Source organism: Phaenicophaeus curvirostris, chromosome 1, assembly GCF_032191515.1.
Source record: "Phaenicophaeus curvirostris isolate KB17595 chromosome 1, BPBGC_Pcur_1.0, whole genome shotgun sequence".
NCBI lineage: Eukaryota > Metazoa > Chordata > Aves > Cuculiformes > Cuculidae > Phaenicophaeus > Phaenicophaeus curvirostris.
In genome coordinates this window covers 79,086,772-79,099,064 of record NC_091392.1, presented here as the reverse complement: position 1 = coordinate 79,099,064, position 12,293 = coordinate 79,086,772, and the positions used below count along the sequence as shown (strand labels likewise).

The 12,293-nt window shown below is 34.2% G+C and overlaps 1 protein-coding gene across 6 annotated transcripts in view; it reads left to right on the top strand.

Annotated features, from left to right (window-relative positions):
* Positions 1 to 12,293, top strand: part of CCDC91 (coiled-coil domain containing 91) — a 150,655-nt gene that overhangs the window by 23,270 nt on the left and 115,092 nt on the right. For all 6 annotated transcript variants that reach the window (XM_069864538.1, XM_069864546.1, XM_069864529.1 and 3 more), the window contains exons 2-4: positions 601 to 643; positions 759 to 837; positions 9,033 to 9,190. In XM_069864538.1, coding sequence (XP_069720639.1) covers positions 614 to 643; positions 759 to 837; positions 9,033 to 9,190 — 267 coding nt within the window. In that variant the 5' untranslated portion in view covers positions 601 to 613. The remainder of the gene's footprint in view (positions 1 to 600; positions 644 to 758; positions 838 to 9,032; positions 9,191 to 12,293) is intronic.

Below are 12,293 nucleotides of genomic sequence, written 5' to 3'. Positions count from 1 at the left end.
AATTTCAATGTAAAATACTAAAATACCCTTTTTTTCCTCATGTATCTGTATTGGTAAAAAAGTGCATCTTAAGAGAGATCTTGCAGTTCTAGCCCTTGTATCCTCCATGTGAAGAAGTTCTTATTAGGTCCCTTGATCTTTTTGTTGAACTTGTTAGGAAGACTTCAAATAACCTGTCAAGATAGGTACTTGAATGAAAAACTGAATACTCGTTTCTAAATGAGAAGGTGATGAGGTTATCAAGATGAGCTTGGTAGTAGTTGTATCCAAGTGCAGGTCTCTACTCATCTCTCATGTAACTGAAGTAAAAATACATGAGGCATTTTGTCTTTGACTCCAAGGTGGTTGTAAAATCGGCATGTTTATTTTATGAGACTGGCTAATAAAATATACTCATTTTCTTGCAGTGTAGAACATTGTATCACTTCATACTGCTGGGCTTTTAGGACTTGACCGCAGTGACTTGTTCCACCCAAGTGTGTCCTGTAAAATGAAACCATACCATTTGTTTTACAAAGTATTTATTGCTGTTTTATGAGTAAAGAGGATGTAACAGTTTAATGGTTTTGTCTTTTAATCAAGATTTCTGCTATGTTGTAGAACTCTTTGAAAGATGGATGACGATGACTTTGGAGGATTTGAGGTATGTTATTTGGATTTTGAAAGGTAAATTAAATTTGAAATGTAACTTTTCAACTTCTCATAGGAATTCATAGCTTTTCTGTAAAACATATTATATATATATTTTGTCTTTCTAGGCAGCAGAGAGCTACGAGTGTGGAAATGGTGAAAAGCAGACTACATCCCCTGCTATTGCCTGGGCAGCGTTTCCTACAGGTATTGATAAATTTGCTATAAAAATTCTTAATACTGTATTCCTGTCCTGCTGTATTCACTGTAAGTCTTAGTACCCAGAATGGCATACATGCGCAATAAAAGAATGGGCAGTAGTGAAAACCTAGCATAAGAATGTTCCTGAGTAATTATTTTGGGAAGATGCACTCCTCAAAGTTAAACTTCCTTGAGGAATGAAGAAATACAATTTATCCAGTTCAAAGGCTGTTTGGCCTTTCATGGGAAGAGGAATTGAAGCTTTTTCACTCAAAGGATGTTCCTGCTTTTCAGTATGGAAAGTTTGTTGCAAATAATGGGAAAGCAAAGGAAAAACAAACTTAGGAATAGGACTGGAAAATGTTGCAGAATTCTTTGACTGTAATAATGTCTTGAAGTTACTTTAGGGATATATAGGTGGAATGGATTTTATTTAAACAGTTTTTTGAAGTTAGAAAGCATATTACACATCCTTTATCTCAAGGAAAAGCTGAAACATTGTAGAGCTACTTCTGTTGAGTTATATAAATGCCTGGTGCCTGTCTGGACTTTAAGAAATTAATGGAAGCTCATTGATAGTCGAAAAATGTACAGTATTAGTTGTGGCAATTGATTTTGTTACAGGAATTTGGATTTCACTGCTTTCACAAAAAGAAACATCCCTTTACCAGCATTAGAAGGGGGGAAAAAACCAAACTCGCATTTTATTCTTTGGTCGGGAACTAAAGATTTATGCTTGTTATTATATTATTGTGCTGAATAAATTATGGCACCTAATTATTGCTTTAAAAATAAGACAGGAATTTGTCTTAATATGAGCTTTCCATAAATCGTGGTTTTTCAAATGTGAGTATTTAATTATGGCACTGCTGGCTTTCATTCGTTACAGAATAATTAGTTTTATTTGTCACTGAAATAAAACATAACAAGGAAACTGTTTTCTCAAATAACTTTATTATTTGCCTTTTCATGTTGGCTGTTATTCAAAAATACTCCTTAAATTCACTAGCTTATTTGAATGTGTTAGGCACTGCACAGCTATATTGGATTTAATTTATCTCATGAATTCTATTTTAAATCTAATAAGGTGTGTAGAATTTAAATGATTTGTAAGTGGCACAAGTCTTAGGTTGTACTGAGGTATTTTAAGTATTTCAAAATTAAAAGAAAAACTTTGCATTCAGAGTATTTTTATACTGTAAAATCTTCATGTGACTTTTTCATGCAAATGCTGCTGTGAATAAATTAACTTATTGTAAGAGGCAAGATTTTAATAGGATTGATCAAAATGCTTATTAGACATTGACTTGTAAGTTAATGTGTCTAGTAAGGGAAATAACTAAATTGTCAGCCCAGTATTACTTGTGTATAATTGTTCTTATCTTACCTTAGAAATTCATCAGTTGATAAGGTTTGCTGAAAAATGTGGGAAGTTCAAAATTATTGTGGTGTGATTGAGATGATTTTGATAAATTTGGAGTGTGATACCATTATATACAGCTAAAATTTGGGAAACTTGTGGAGGAGGACCTATGTTACTCATCTCATCAATTCCCTACATTTCTGATGTTGGTAACATATAAAAGGTTATAAAACAAAACACTGAAATCTTGCAGTATTTCTCAGTGTGCAAGAAGAAATTAGAAATTATTTCTAATGCCCCATTGAGCAGTTTTGCCCTTTGAAAGTTGTGTTGGGCTACTTACTATCTTTTCGAACCGTGATTTCACTTTTTCAGTACACCTACAGTATGATAAAATGCTTATTGCATCATGCAGATAGTCATTTCTATGCAATACTTTGAATTGGAAAATGGTTATTAATTGTGGTTGCTGGTTCAGAAAAGGAGAAAAATCAGAATTTATACAACAAAAATATTGTACCATTTTTCTTCCTTCTACCAGGTCAGTTACCAGAGAGCATGCACCTCTTCTAGCAGTATCACACTATAGGAAGACACTGGTTTGATTTTGAATGGTGAAAGTGATAAGAAATTTATTTCTTTTTTCTCTCATGCTTGCAAGTTGAAATTAGAATCCAAAATACTGGGTGCTAAGTAAACAAGGAAATAGAAAGTAGGGCTGATCGGAACACCTTGGCTCTGTGAGGTGGCTCTTTATAGGTATGAAGAAATGAGTGAGTGATTAAAGAAAAATAATGAGCATTTGTGCGGTTCTGTTACTTAGTTGTCTTTGCTACTACTGTAACCAAAGTCTAAAGAACTTAACTTTGTATTAGGTCAGTTCTGTTTGACTGTTTAGCTGAGGTAGAAACAAGTAATCCTTCTTACTTAATGTCATTATATATGTGATGGATTTTATTTTTTTCTTTCCAGCCTTAAGATAGGGAAGTACTAAAAAGAATCACTACTGGATGCTCAGTTTCTGGACCTTGGTGAAATTTGAGGGTATCCACTGATATTTGAAGGATATTAGAGTGGATATGTGAGGGATCTACCCAAACATCTTAGCTTGGATTCAGTAAATGTGTTGAGTAAAATGTATTTGTAAAGTTGAAAAAGAGGAAAATCTGTTTGAAAAACCACCAACTAAATGCTCTGGAAATAAAAAGCTGTTTTGAAAAAATGAGATCTTTCTAAGAGCAGTAATGGAGTACTAAGTCTTGTGTTTAAAACTCAGACTTGAATGTAGTTCAGAACACAAAACAAATATTTAAGTTTTTAACAACTTAAATTATGGAATATTCTAGTGCCTTATCGCTAGTCCACCTGGTTCCCAGAAGAGACTCAAAGAGGCTGGCTGTATTAATTTATTATGGCTGGCCAGAAAACCGATGATATTTTCATGGTTTGTTATTGTAAGGCACTTTTCAGGATCTTTTGGTCTTTGGTCTTTCATAAACTAGCCTTTTTGAGGGGAAAAAAAATTGTAATGGTTATGTTGTTCTCAAATAATTTTGTTTATTGAACATTAATATTAATATTTAAACGGTGCTGGTTTTTAATACAGTGGCCAAATCTAACTGTGAATGTGGTGTTACTGACTTCAGAGATGTTAGTCGAAGTAACTTGATACATCTTTTTACTTAAGAAAGTCACTCTCAAATATTTAAGACTCTAGAATGGTCCTAGCAACAGAAAAGTAAGATACATCAATGAAAGAAATAATTGTTAGTAAGATAGTTTTGCTTTATTTCTTCTTTAGATGCTTAATAGTGGAAGCACATTGTTATGCAACTTAAAAGTTACATTTTAAGAGCAGTATCAGTTCGTAATTCAGTAAGTGTGTATTGGAATATTGAAGTGCCTACTTTATTTATTTGTTTTAAGGTTTGGGGTTTTTTTGTTCCTGAAGAAGAGATGTAGAAACTAAATATTCTTTCATTTCTTTAGGTTCCAGGTTGTGTATTTTATTACCTGTAAGGAGGATCTTGAAATTTAGCACTGTGCTTGCATGCCAACAGATTCTGGTGGCTCTGCTTTTCTAAGGTTATAATATGTCTGTTACTGATAGTGAGTAGTAAGAACAGGATCTGGATCTCTATATGCTGTGTCAGTGTTTATTTTTCATAGGAATTCTTCTCTGAACATCAGAAAGAGCTCATGTAATGGAGTGGATGGAAAAACAAGCAGTTACTCACCAAAGGAGGACTGTTCTGGCTATGAAGGAGCATCATGATTCTATCTGTTCTAATTGAAACAGAAGTTCTTACAAAAGTTCTTAAAAATGAGATGCTTTTTCAGTGAAATGAAGACAGAATTCCAATCTGGGAACGGGTTGGAAATGCAGTCTGAGTGGGCTTTTCTGATCCAAGCTGTGCAGTTGCTTGCCAAGTTCACGGTAGTGTTAACTGTGGATGAGGTGGGGATCTTTTTTTAGCTTCCTTTTGTGAAAGAATGAGCTTTATGCTATTGCTTTCAGTTCCTATTCTCCAATTATAGATTTTGAATAAGTTGCTTAGTTTTAATGAAATCGTTCATAGTCTTAGTTAACTAAACGTCTTTCTTTTAATCAGAAACTGAGTAGTGATAGAGCTTGATCTGGTGCTTCACCAGAGACAAGGAAGGTTTTGCATCCAGTCACTGTAGATGCTATAGAAGCTGTCTGGTGTTGAAACACATTTGGAGATTTAGAAGAGCTATAACGTACAGATACCATCTAGGACCATGGGAGGTAACAGAACTAAAAGAACTAGGGGACAAGTAGGCAACTATATGGAAGCCAGATCTAAAGCAGAAACATTATACTTTCACTGTTTTACATGACCAAGACAACCTACATTTATTTAATGGAAATTTAATCAGTTCGGTCCATGAGCTGGAGATGTGTTCAGATCCCAAAAAACTCAGTTCGGCTTCTAGAGTAAGCTTGAGTAGCTTCTTTTTTGTCCGTTAGTCGATTAGTTGTATTGTCTCTGCTGACTGTAATGCTCACTTAGACATGTAAGTTTATATATCATTGTGGAGCCATGTTACATTACCAAGTGTCATTGGTTTGGCTGCTCAAAGGGTAACGCTTTAATTTTCTTGTGTTCTTTGACCACATACATTAGAAAAATAGCTAGTTTTTTTTAGGAATGATTTCTGTGTTTTGTATTGTGTCAGTATGCTTAGTTTCTGTAAGAAGATCTGGAGGTAGCATATATGATTTTTAAGTTCTTGATTTACCTTTTGGATTAATTTGGCTGAGTTTTATTTTTGGTCTGATAATGAGAGTTCTTAGGACCTGCTTGAATAAGAGAACATCCTTCAAATTACTGAGAAGATTTTTGTCCTTATTCTAAAATTCTTTCATTAACAATGCAGATTGTATGTAAGCTAAGCCTATATTTTGAGTTTCAACAAAATTCAGTATTTCTGCAGTGTTGAAAGAGCAGATGTTTTGAAGTCTATAGAACGTAATATGGGGTGATCTGTACTGGTGTGCAGACATGAATGGACCATGGTTTGCATGGTTTGAAAGGTGTTGTTTACAATTGTTGTCTTAAAGTGGTTGGTTTTAGTTGTTTCTTTTCATGATAAATTTTGATCATCTGCAGAATATGAACATCTTGACTTGGGAGGGGGGTTGGTGGGGTGGGAAGCAGCAGTAGGAAGCGAATATATCCCTAAGGAAATTGGGGTGAACTGGTTTCATTCCTTGCTGTGATTGACCAGGGTTCAAAGGTCTTTGTTGATAATTTAATTCCAGAATTGTCTTCATTTTCATTCACTAACACTTCCATTACCTGGGATATGCTGCTTTGAAAATGAGGCATACGACCTTTCAGATGGTTAAAAGATTGTCTTGCTGCATGTTTGTTAGATTACATACCACCTCCTCTTTCACTTCCCTTGTAGTTGCCAAACAGGTTTAAAAGGCAGTCATATTAAGTGAATATTTTTAGCAATTTTCTGGGAAACAAATTCGTTTTTTTAAAAAAACCCAACAAAACAAAAATTAAAAAAAAAAAATCCCACAAGCAAAAATACCTCACAACACAATTGTTCAGAATGAGTTCTCAGCTTTTTTATGTTGTGTAGTCGTTGAATACTAAAAGATGTTTTTCTGAGGTTCACCTAAATGTTTGCAGTGTTGTAAACTTTTGGTAGCTGTATGTACAGTTTTACTTAAATAAGAAGTTAGGAAATAAAATTAGTACTTCCAGATGGCCTTAGGTTTAAGGTGTTGAAATAGTATATGTAATTGCTTATTTTCTAGAATATTTTGGCTTTGGAAGAATAAAATATGGGGAAGAGCTTTCTGCTCGAAACTAAAAAATCATCCTGAAAGCACATTAGAGTGTTTGTTCTTCCTCTCCTTGTGTTGATGTACTGCTGTAAATTGGTATTTGTAGAGCAGCAGTTAAGTGATTCCTGTTGATAGGAGGATTTTCATGCTTATTGAAGTCAACAGAAATTGCAGAGAAATTGCAACTTCAGCATTATGTGGATGTTTACCTGTTGATCTTAATTCCAATTACACTCTTGAAATTTACATTGGCTTACATTTTGCTTGGTTTGAAGTCTGTATTCCACAACAAATGTGGAAATAAACTTCATTCTGGCAAGCTGGTGATCTACAGATACAGTGATTTAAGGGTTTGGTTTTGAAAAGGGAAAATTACTAATGGAACTACTAAAACCCCTACAGCTTTGAAGAATGCTGTGCATGTCCTCCAAGACTTTTACAACACTTGTTATGAGTATATGAGGTGTAAGTTTATGTCTGTTACTGTATCCCTCCACTCATTCTTTAAGCAATTTAACCCTTTCTAATTAGCTATTTACATTGAGCTGAATGCCGTGTAGGTACAGGAAATAGTTGTCTATTTTAAACTAAATTTTTTTGCTTTTTGTTTGACAGGAACAAATTTTTTTTTTTACAGATTCTGTTCTTCTTTCATAAATTAAATTGTTTTCCACTGATAATCATAGGTTAATTTTTTTTGGTGGTTGTTACTTTTGTATTTTAGAATGCATTTGACATATCCTATTGTGCAGTAATTTGCTGTGAATTGGCAAAAGTAAATTGGTTGATGTCTGTAAATACAGTCACCTTCAACTTATTTTTCCCTAAGCTAGCTTATTCAGCATCGTGCATGGTTTTGTCACTTTTTAAATACAAACCTGTGATCAAATATTCTTAATATTGGGCAGTCAAAGGGTCAGAAATTATTAGATTTAATTTTAATAAAATCGCTCCTGCTTACCGTGCCTTAGTTTTCAAAATGGAACAATTTTAGAACCCCTGAAACAAAAACTTGCATCTAATAAAACTACCTGACTGGAGTAGAAAAGCAACACCTACTGAATTACAGGTATATTAAAAGTTATAAGGCTCAAGAAGGTTGAAATAAAATACAAATATAAGTCATTGCAGAACTGTTTCATTATGATAACTAAGGCATGGTGAGCAGGAGCGATTTGAGGGGTCATCTTCATAGGCAAATTTTGAGCTGAACTAAAATGGCAATGTAATTTCACCAGTATATACACAAGAGGAATGAATTAAGAGAGCTTGAATTACGGACATAGTATGTGTAATTCTAGGAATGTCTAATTTATGAATCTTTAACATTGCTGAAAGTGAAAAGAAATTTTTGTGAAAAAGATATTCGAATGATGCCTTGGAGAGTTGCCACCTTTCTCGTCTTCTGCAGGGTCATGTATTTAGTTGAATGATTTTAAACCACAATGTTCAGAGGTGGTCACCAGTTGTTGCTTCTCATTTCCTAGGCTTTATTTTGACAACTTAAGAGGTGTTCTTTTTCTTTCTATTTTTTCTTCTCCCTCAAAATCATAAGCATCATTACTATAACTGAAAGCTCAATTTGATTATAGAAGGTTCCACATAAAACTGTATTATATGAAATATGAAGTCTTACATCTAGTATTCGATACCCTAAAATATGTGAATACCTTAAGCTTTAATCTCTGTTACTCTCCATTCCTCATCTGTATTCAGACCTTTTCTTTTTTCTGCTTTTGTGATCAATTATTTATGTGGGAGCTATGCCTATACTATAGTGAACAACACCAAAAAAAGGAATGCTAACACCACAAGGATCAGTGTCATGCTAAGTTTTTCCTTATGAGTTGACAGTTTTATTCAGAGAAACAGCTTGTCTGCACAGTCAGAATTGCTGTGTATTTTATTTTAGTTGGTTTTCCATCTGCTGGAAGTTGATTTCAAAGTGAAATTCAGGGTATTAAGTGATAGCATAAAATTGAAACTTTACTGTTTATTTTAGAAGCACAAAGGTCTTCTCTGTTGTCTCATTGTCATTTGAACTAACAGTAGATAATTGTTATAGGTAGCTGCCTTTGTAAGCAGACATTTGGAGAGATAAGGAAGAGATTAATAGAATAATTTGGTCGGTTTCACAGATGTCTTATATATGTAAAGGAAACTGAATTACCTAGCCTGATTCCTGTTCTGTTTACTAAAGTACTGTCCTTTAGGCTTTTTATCCAAGCTTCCATTTTTCCCACTCAGCTGTTCTTTTCCTGCCTAATGTCCGAGTCTACTATTGCTGTGGTTAGCATGCTGACATTTTTCTATCTTGTGGTCTATTTTCTTTTTTTTTCAGATGAGATTTGCTTATTCCTCTACATTAGCTTGAATCCCAGAACTGGAAGATAAAGGAGATGGGACATGGAGTGCCTGGAATCAAGGATTAAAAAAATTTGATAATTTAATGTCTATTTGAATACTTCATCATACTGTGTATGTGTTTTCTGTTTTTATTTCTTTAATTAGTGTCTGAAGTCCATGTACCTCCTGACATTTTTCTGGAGCACTCTGGGCTCACTCCTTGCCTGGTTCCTTCTGACTCATTCACTTTATCAAGTGATAATGTGGCAACAGCTATTCCAACAGACAACTGTGTTACTAACCCAGCTGTTCTTGAAGAACAGGTAAACCCACAATTTTTCTGTTTCAGTATGGCAACATGATGTAGTAAACGTCATAGCATTGTATCTTTTCTGTGCAAGCTTAGATTGAATTGCCTTTTAAAATCAAAAGGTGACCTTTGGATTTGTGTGATACAAACTTTGAAGTAAAATAATTTTTAAATTGTGTTTAAATTCAATCGCTGAGTGACACCATACTACTTTACCATGGACTGCAAGAGAGAGAAGTGTGCTAAAGAATTATTAAGTGTTAAAGGCATGCTGATGGTGCTAGGCATAAAAGTAGGAAACAGCAGCAGGAAGGCTAACTGAATAAATGTATTACTGTTAAAGCTGTGAAGGTTATGGCTGTTCATATGTGTCACATATGTATGTTTTCTCAAGTGGTTTAAGGAATAGTTAAGAATTAAATAGTTATCTGATTTTAATGAAATTAAATGTAGTTTTATTTTCTTATGTTTTACTTCATCCCCCCAATACTTTTAAAGTTGATTTTAATTTTATATTTTTCAATGCAGTCCTAGTTGTGTGATCCTGATGTCTTGTTATGGCTGAAGTCCTCCTGAAAGCTAACCTTAGCTTCTTTTGTGTGTGTGGGGTGTTAGTTTTTAACTAAACGATTGGGTATGCAAGGGAGGGCAAAGAATTTCTACCTGGAGATTAGCGCAAGAATGCAATATTGGTGTGGACACAAATTAAATAGATGTATCCTCCCAAGTGAATCTTTATTGTCTTTGATTGCTGTAAAACCTATTTGATCAAGCTTTTTGACAGTCAAGTTCCTTGTTCCAGCATGTATAGTATAGTACTATACTATAGTACTTGGATTAGGAAGTGCCCTTGTCTTTCTCTGAACCAATCAAATTGTGGGCTAGTTGGCAACTCTTACATCCATTTCCAGCACTTACTTGGTTTATTCATCTTCAGGTAGTCTCATGAAGTCCCAGGGCTACTCATGGTGAAAGCTAAATTTCAGAATTAAGTCATATATCCGTAAACTGACCATTTAAACGCTCAAATTTAGAGCTATTTAAGCAACTTGTACAAAATAATTGTTTTGATTAGACTGACTTTTGCTGGTTTTCCTTTCAGCAGCATCTACCTGTTCACACTTCCAGAAATACTATGGCTAGTAGAGCTCTAATAGTTCGGTCTTAGTAATGAATTCGTTACTGTTTTGTATTTGTTCCCAGCCTAATGTTGTTGAGAAAGTCTATAAAAGGTGAAGAAGAGACGTGCCCAAATGCAAGTAGTGGCTAAACTAATGCCTAAGAAATTTTCTTAGAAATCCAAAAAATTGTGTTGTGCGTGGTATTTTTTGTTTTTGTTTTTCTTTAGAGTGGAGTGCATTTGCTTTCTTTTTTTGACTGATGCCAGCCAAGATAATTTTCTGTATTAAAAGACCTTCATCTGCTTCTCTGACAATGTTAAGTAAATTTCTGTTACCGGCAGAATGATCAAAATATGCTTTTCTTCAGCCACAACAGACCCTGCCCTTTTTGATCTTGGCTAACAGTGAAATGTGAATAACCTGTACCCTTTCTTATTTGAGCTAGGCCAGCAATTTCAGCTTGTGTGTTCTCTTGTAAATAGCACTTTGGACCTTCCAGAAAATTAAGGCTTAGGTGTATTTTTTAAAACTAAGGAATCTTTTTGTTAGGTAATCTTACAAAAAACAACAAATACAGTTCATTACTTCTGAATAATTATGTGTGCAAATTCTAGTTATAGCCCATGTTGCAATCTTTCTCATCTTAACCTGGTCAGTTTCTGACAGAACCATGGTTCCATAAACTCTTTTTAATGCAGAAAGTAATACAGTTCAAAGAATACAGCACTACCAAGTGTTACTAAAGAGAGAAAAGGAATTGAGAGGAGGTCCTTCAATATTATTTTGAAATGGAGATCAGGCTTTGCTCTTTTGTATAAAGCTGAAGGAAAATGGTGGACACAAAACTACAGTAACATATTCTCACACCTGTTAAAGGAGAATGTTAGAACTGCATTCTTCTATATTTGTGTCTCCAGAGTCTCTTGAGGTTTCACGTCAAAAAGCCTTCAGCTTTTCAGGTTCCAACATCAGTTTTTGGCAATGCCAGACTATAATCCTGAGTAATATTCGGAAGTAGAATTAGCTCATCTAGCTCCTCATAGATTCTTACACATAAGGAATTCAGAGTAAAAACTGTCCTTTTCTTGCTCACTGTTTTGTCTGTGGGATCTCAGATATCCATGTACAGTCAAGATCTCAGCTGTTTTTGTTTCTTTCTTTCTTTCTTTGAATTCTCTGAGAGCTACTTTATCTATTGAAAAGTCAGTCTATTACTTGAGTGAATAAAAGGTGTTAAGGGAATGGATTAAATCAGATCAGTCAAACCTCTCATTAAATACTTTAAGATGTTCCTTTCACCACCCATACCCAAATCTCAAGTGCTTTTGTCTTTCAAATTGTTGCTGAAAATGTTGTAGCTGAAATTAATTTACCAGCTTTTTACTCTGAGTTACTTTGCTGTAATATAAACAAGATTTTGCCTTTTTTAATTTATTTATTTATTTTTTAAAAAGGAAAAAAAAAGCTTTGGCTTTTGTTAATTATATCATAAAATGCCTCAGCTTGGGTGTTTTTTTTTTTGTTTTGTTTTCCTGAAAACATGGGCTTATTATCAATGTTTCATCTGGTTTGGGTTGTGTATTCTAGAAACCTCCATTTTAGTTTTTGTAGTTCTGCAGTTCGCTGAAATAGCATTAACTACATGTTGTAAACATGTCCCAATTTCTCTTATTCTGTTGGTCTGGCCTTAAGATGAGATATTTATTTTTACACAAAAATTTTTATTCCTTTTCCATGGCTACTGCTTGCTGTCTGCATTGGGTGAAAACATGGAGTGACTAATCCAAGGAGAGTTTATTTCCCTGTAAGCCTTATGCTTTGAGACAGATGATTCAGTTTCACTTCTGTCTCTTTTGACCTGTTTTGAGTATTTTGACTTCATTGGAAAGTGAGGTATCTGTGCCACCTTCCTTCCTAAAGCCTTCATGTAAAATATTCTTAAAAAACAATTCTTTAAAAGGATTGATATGAATCCTTCTGGAATTACTAGCTACT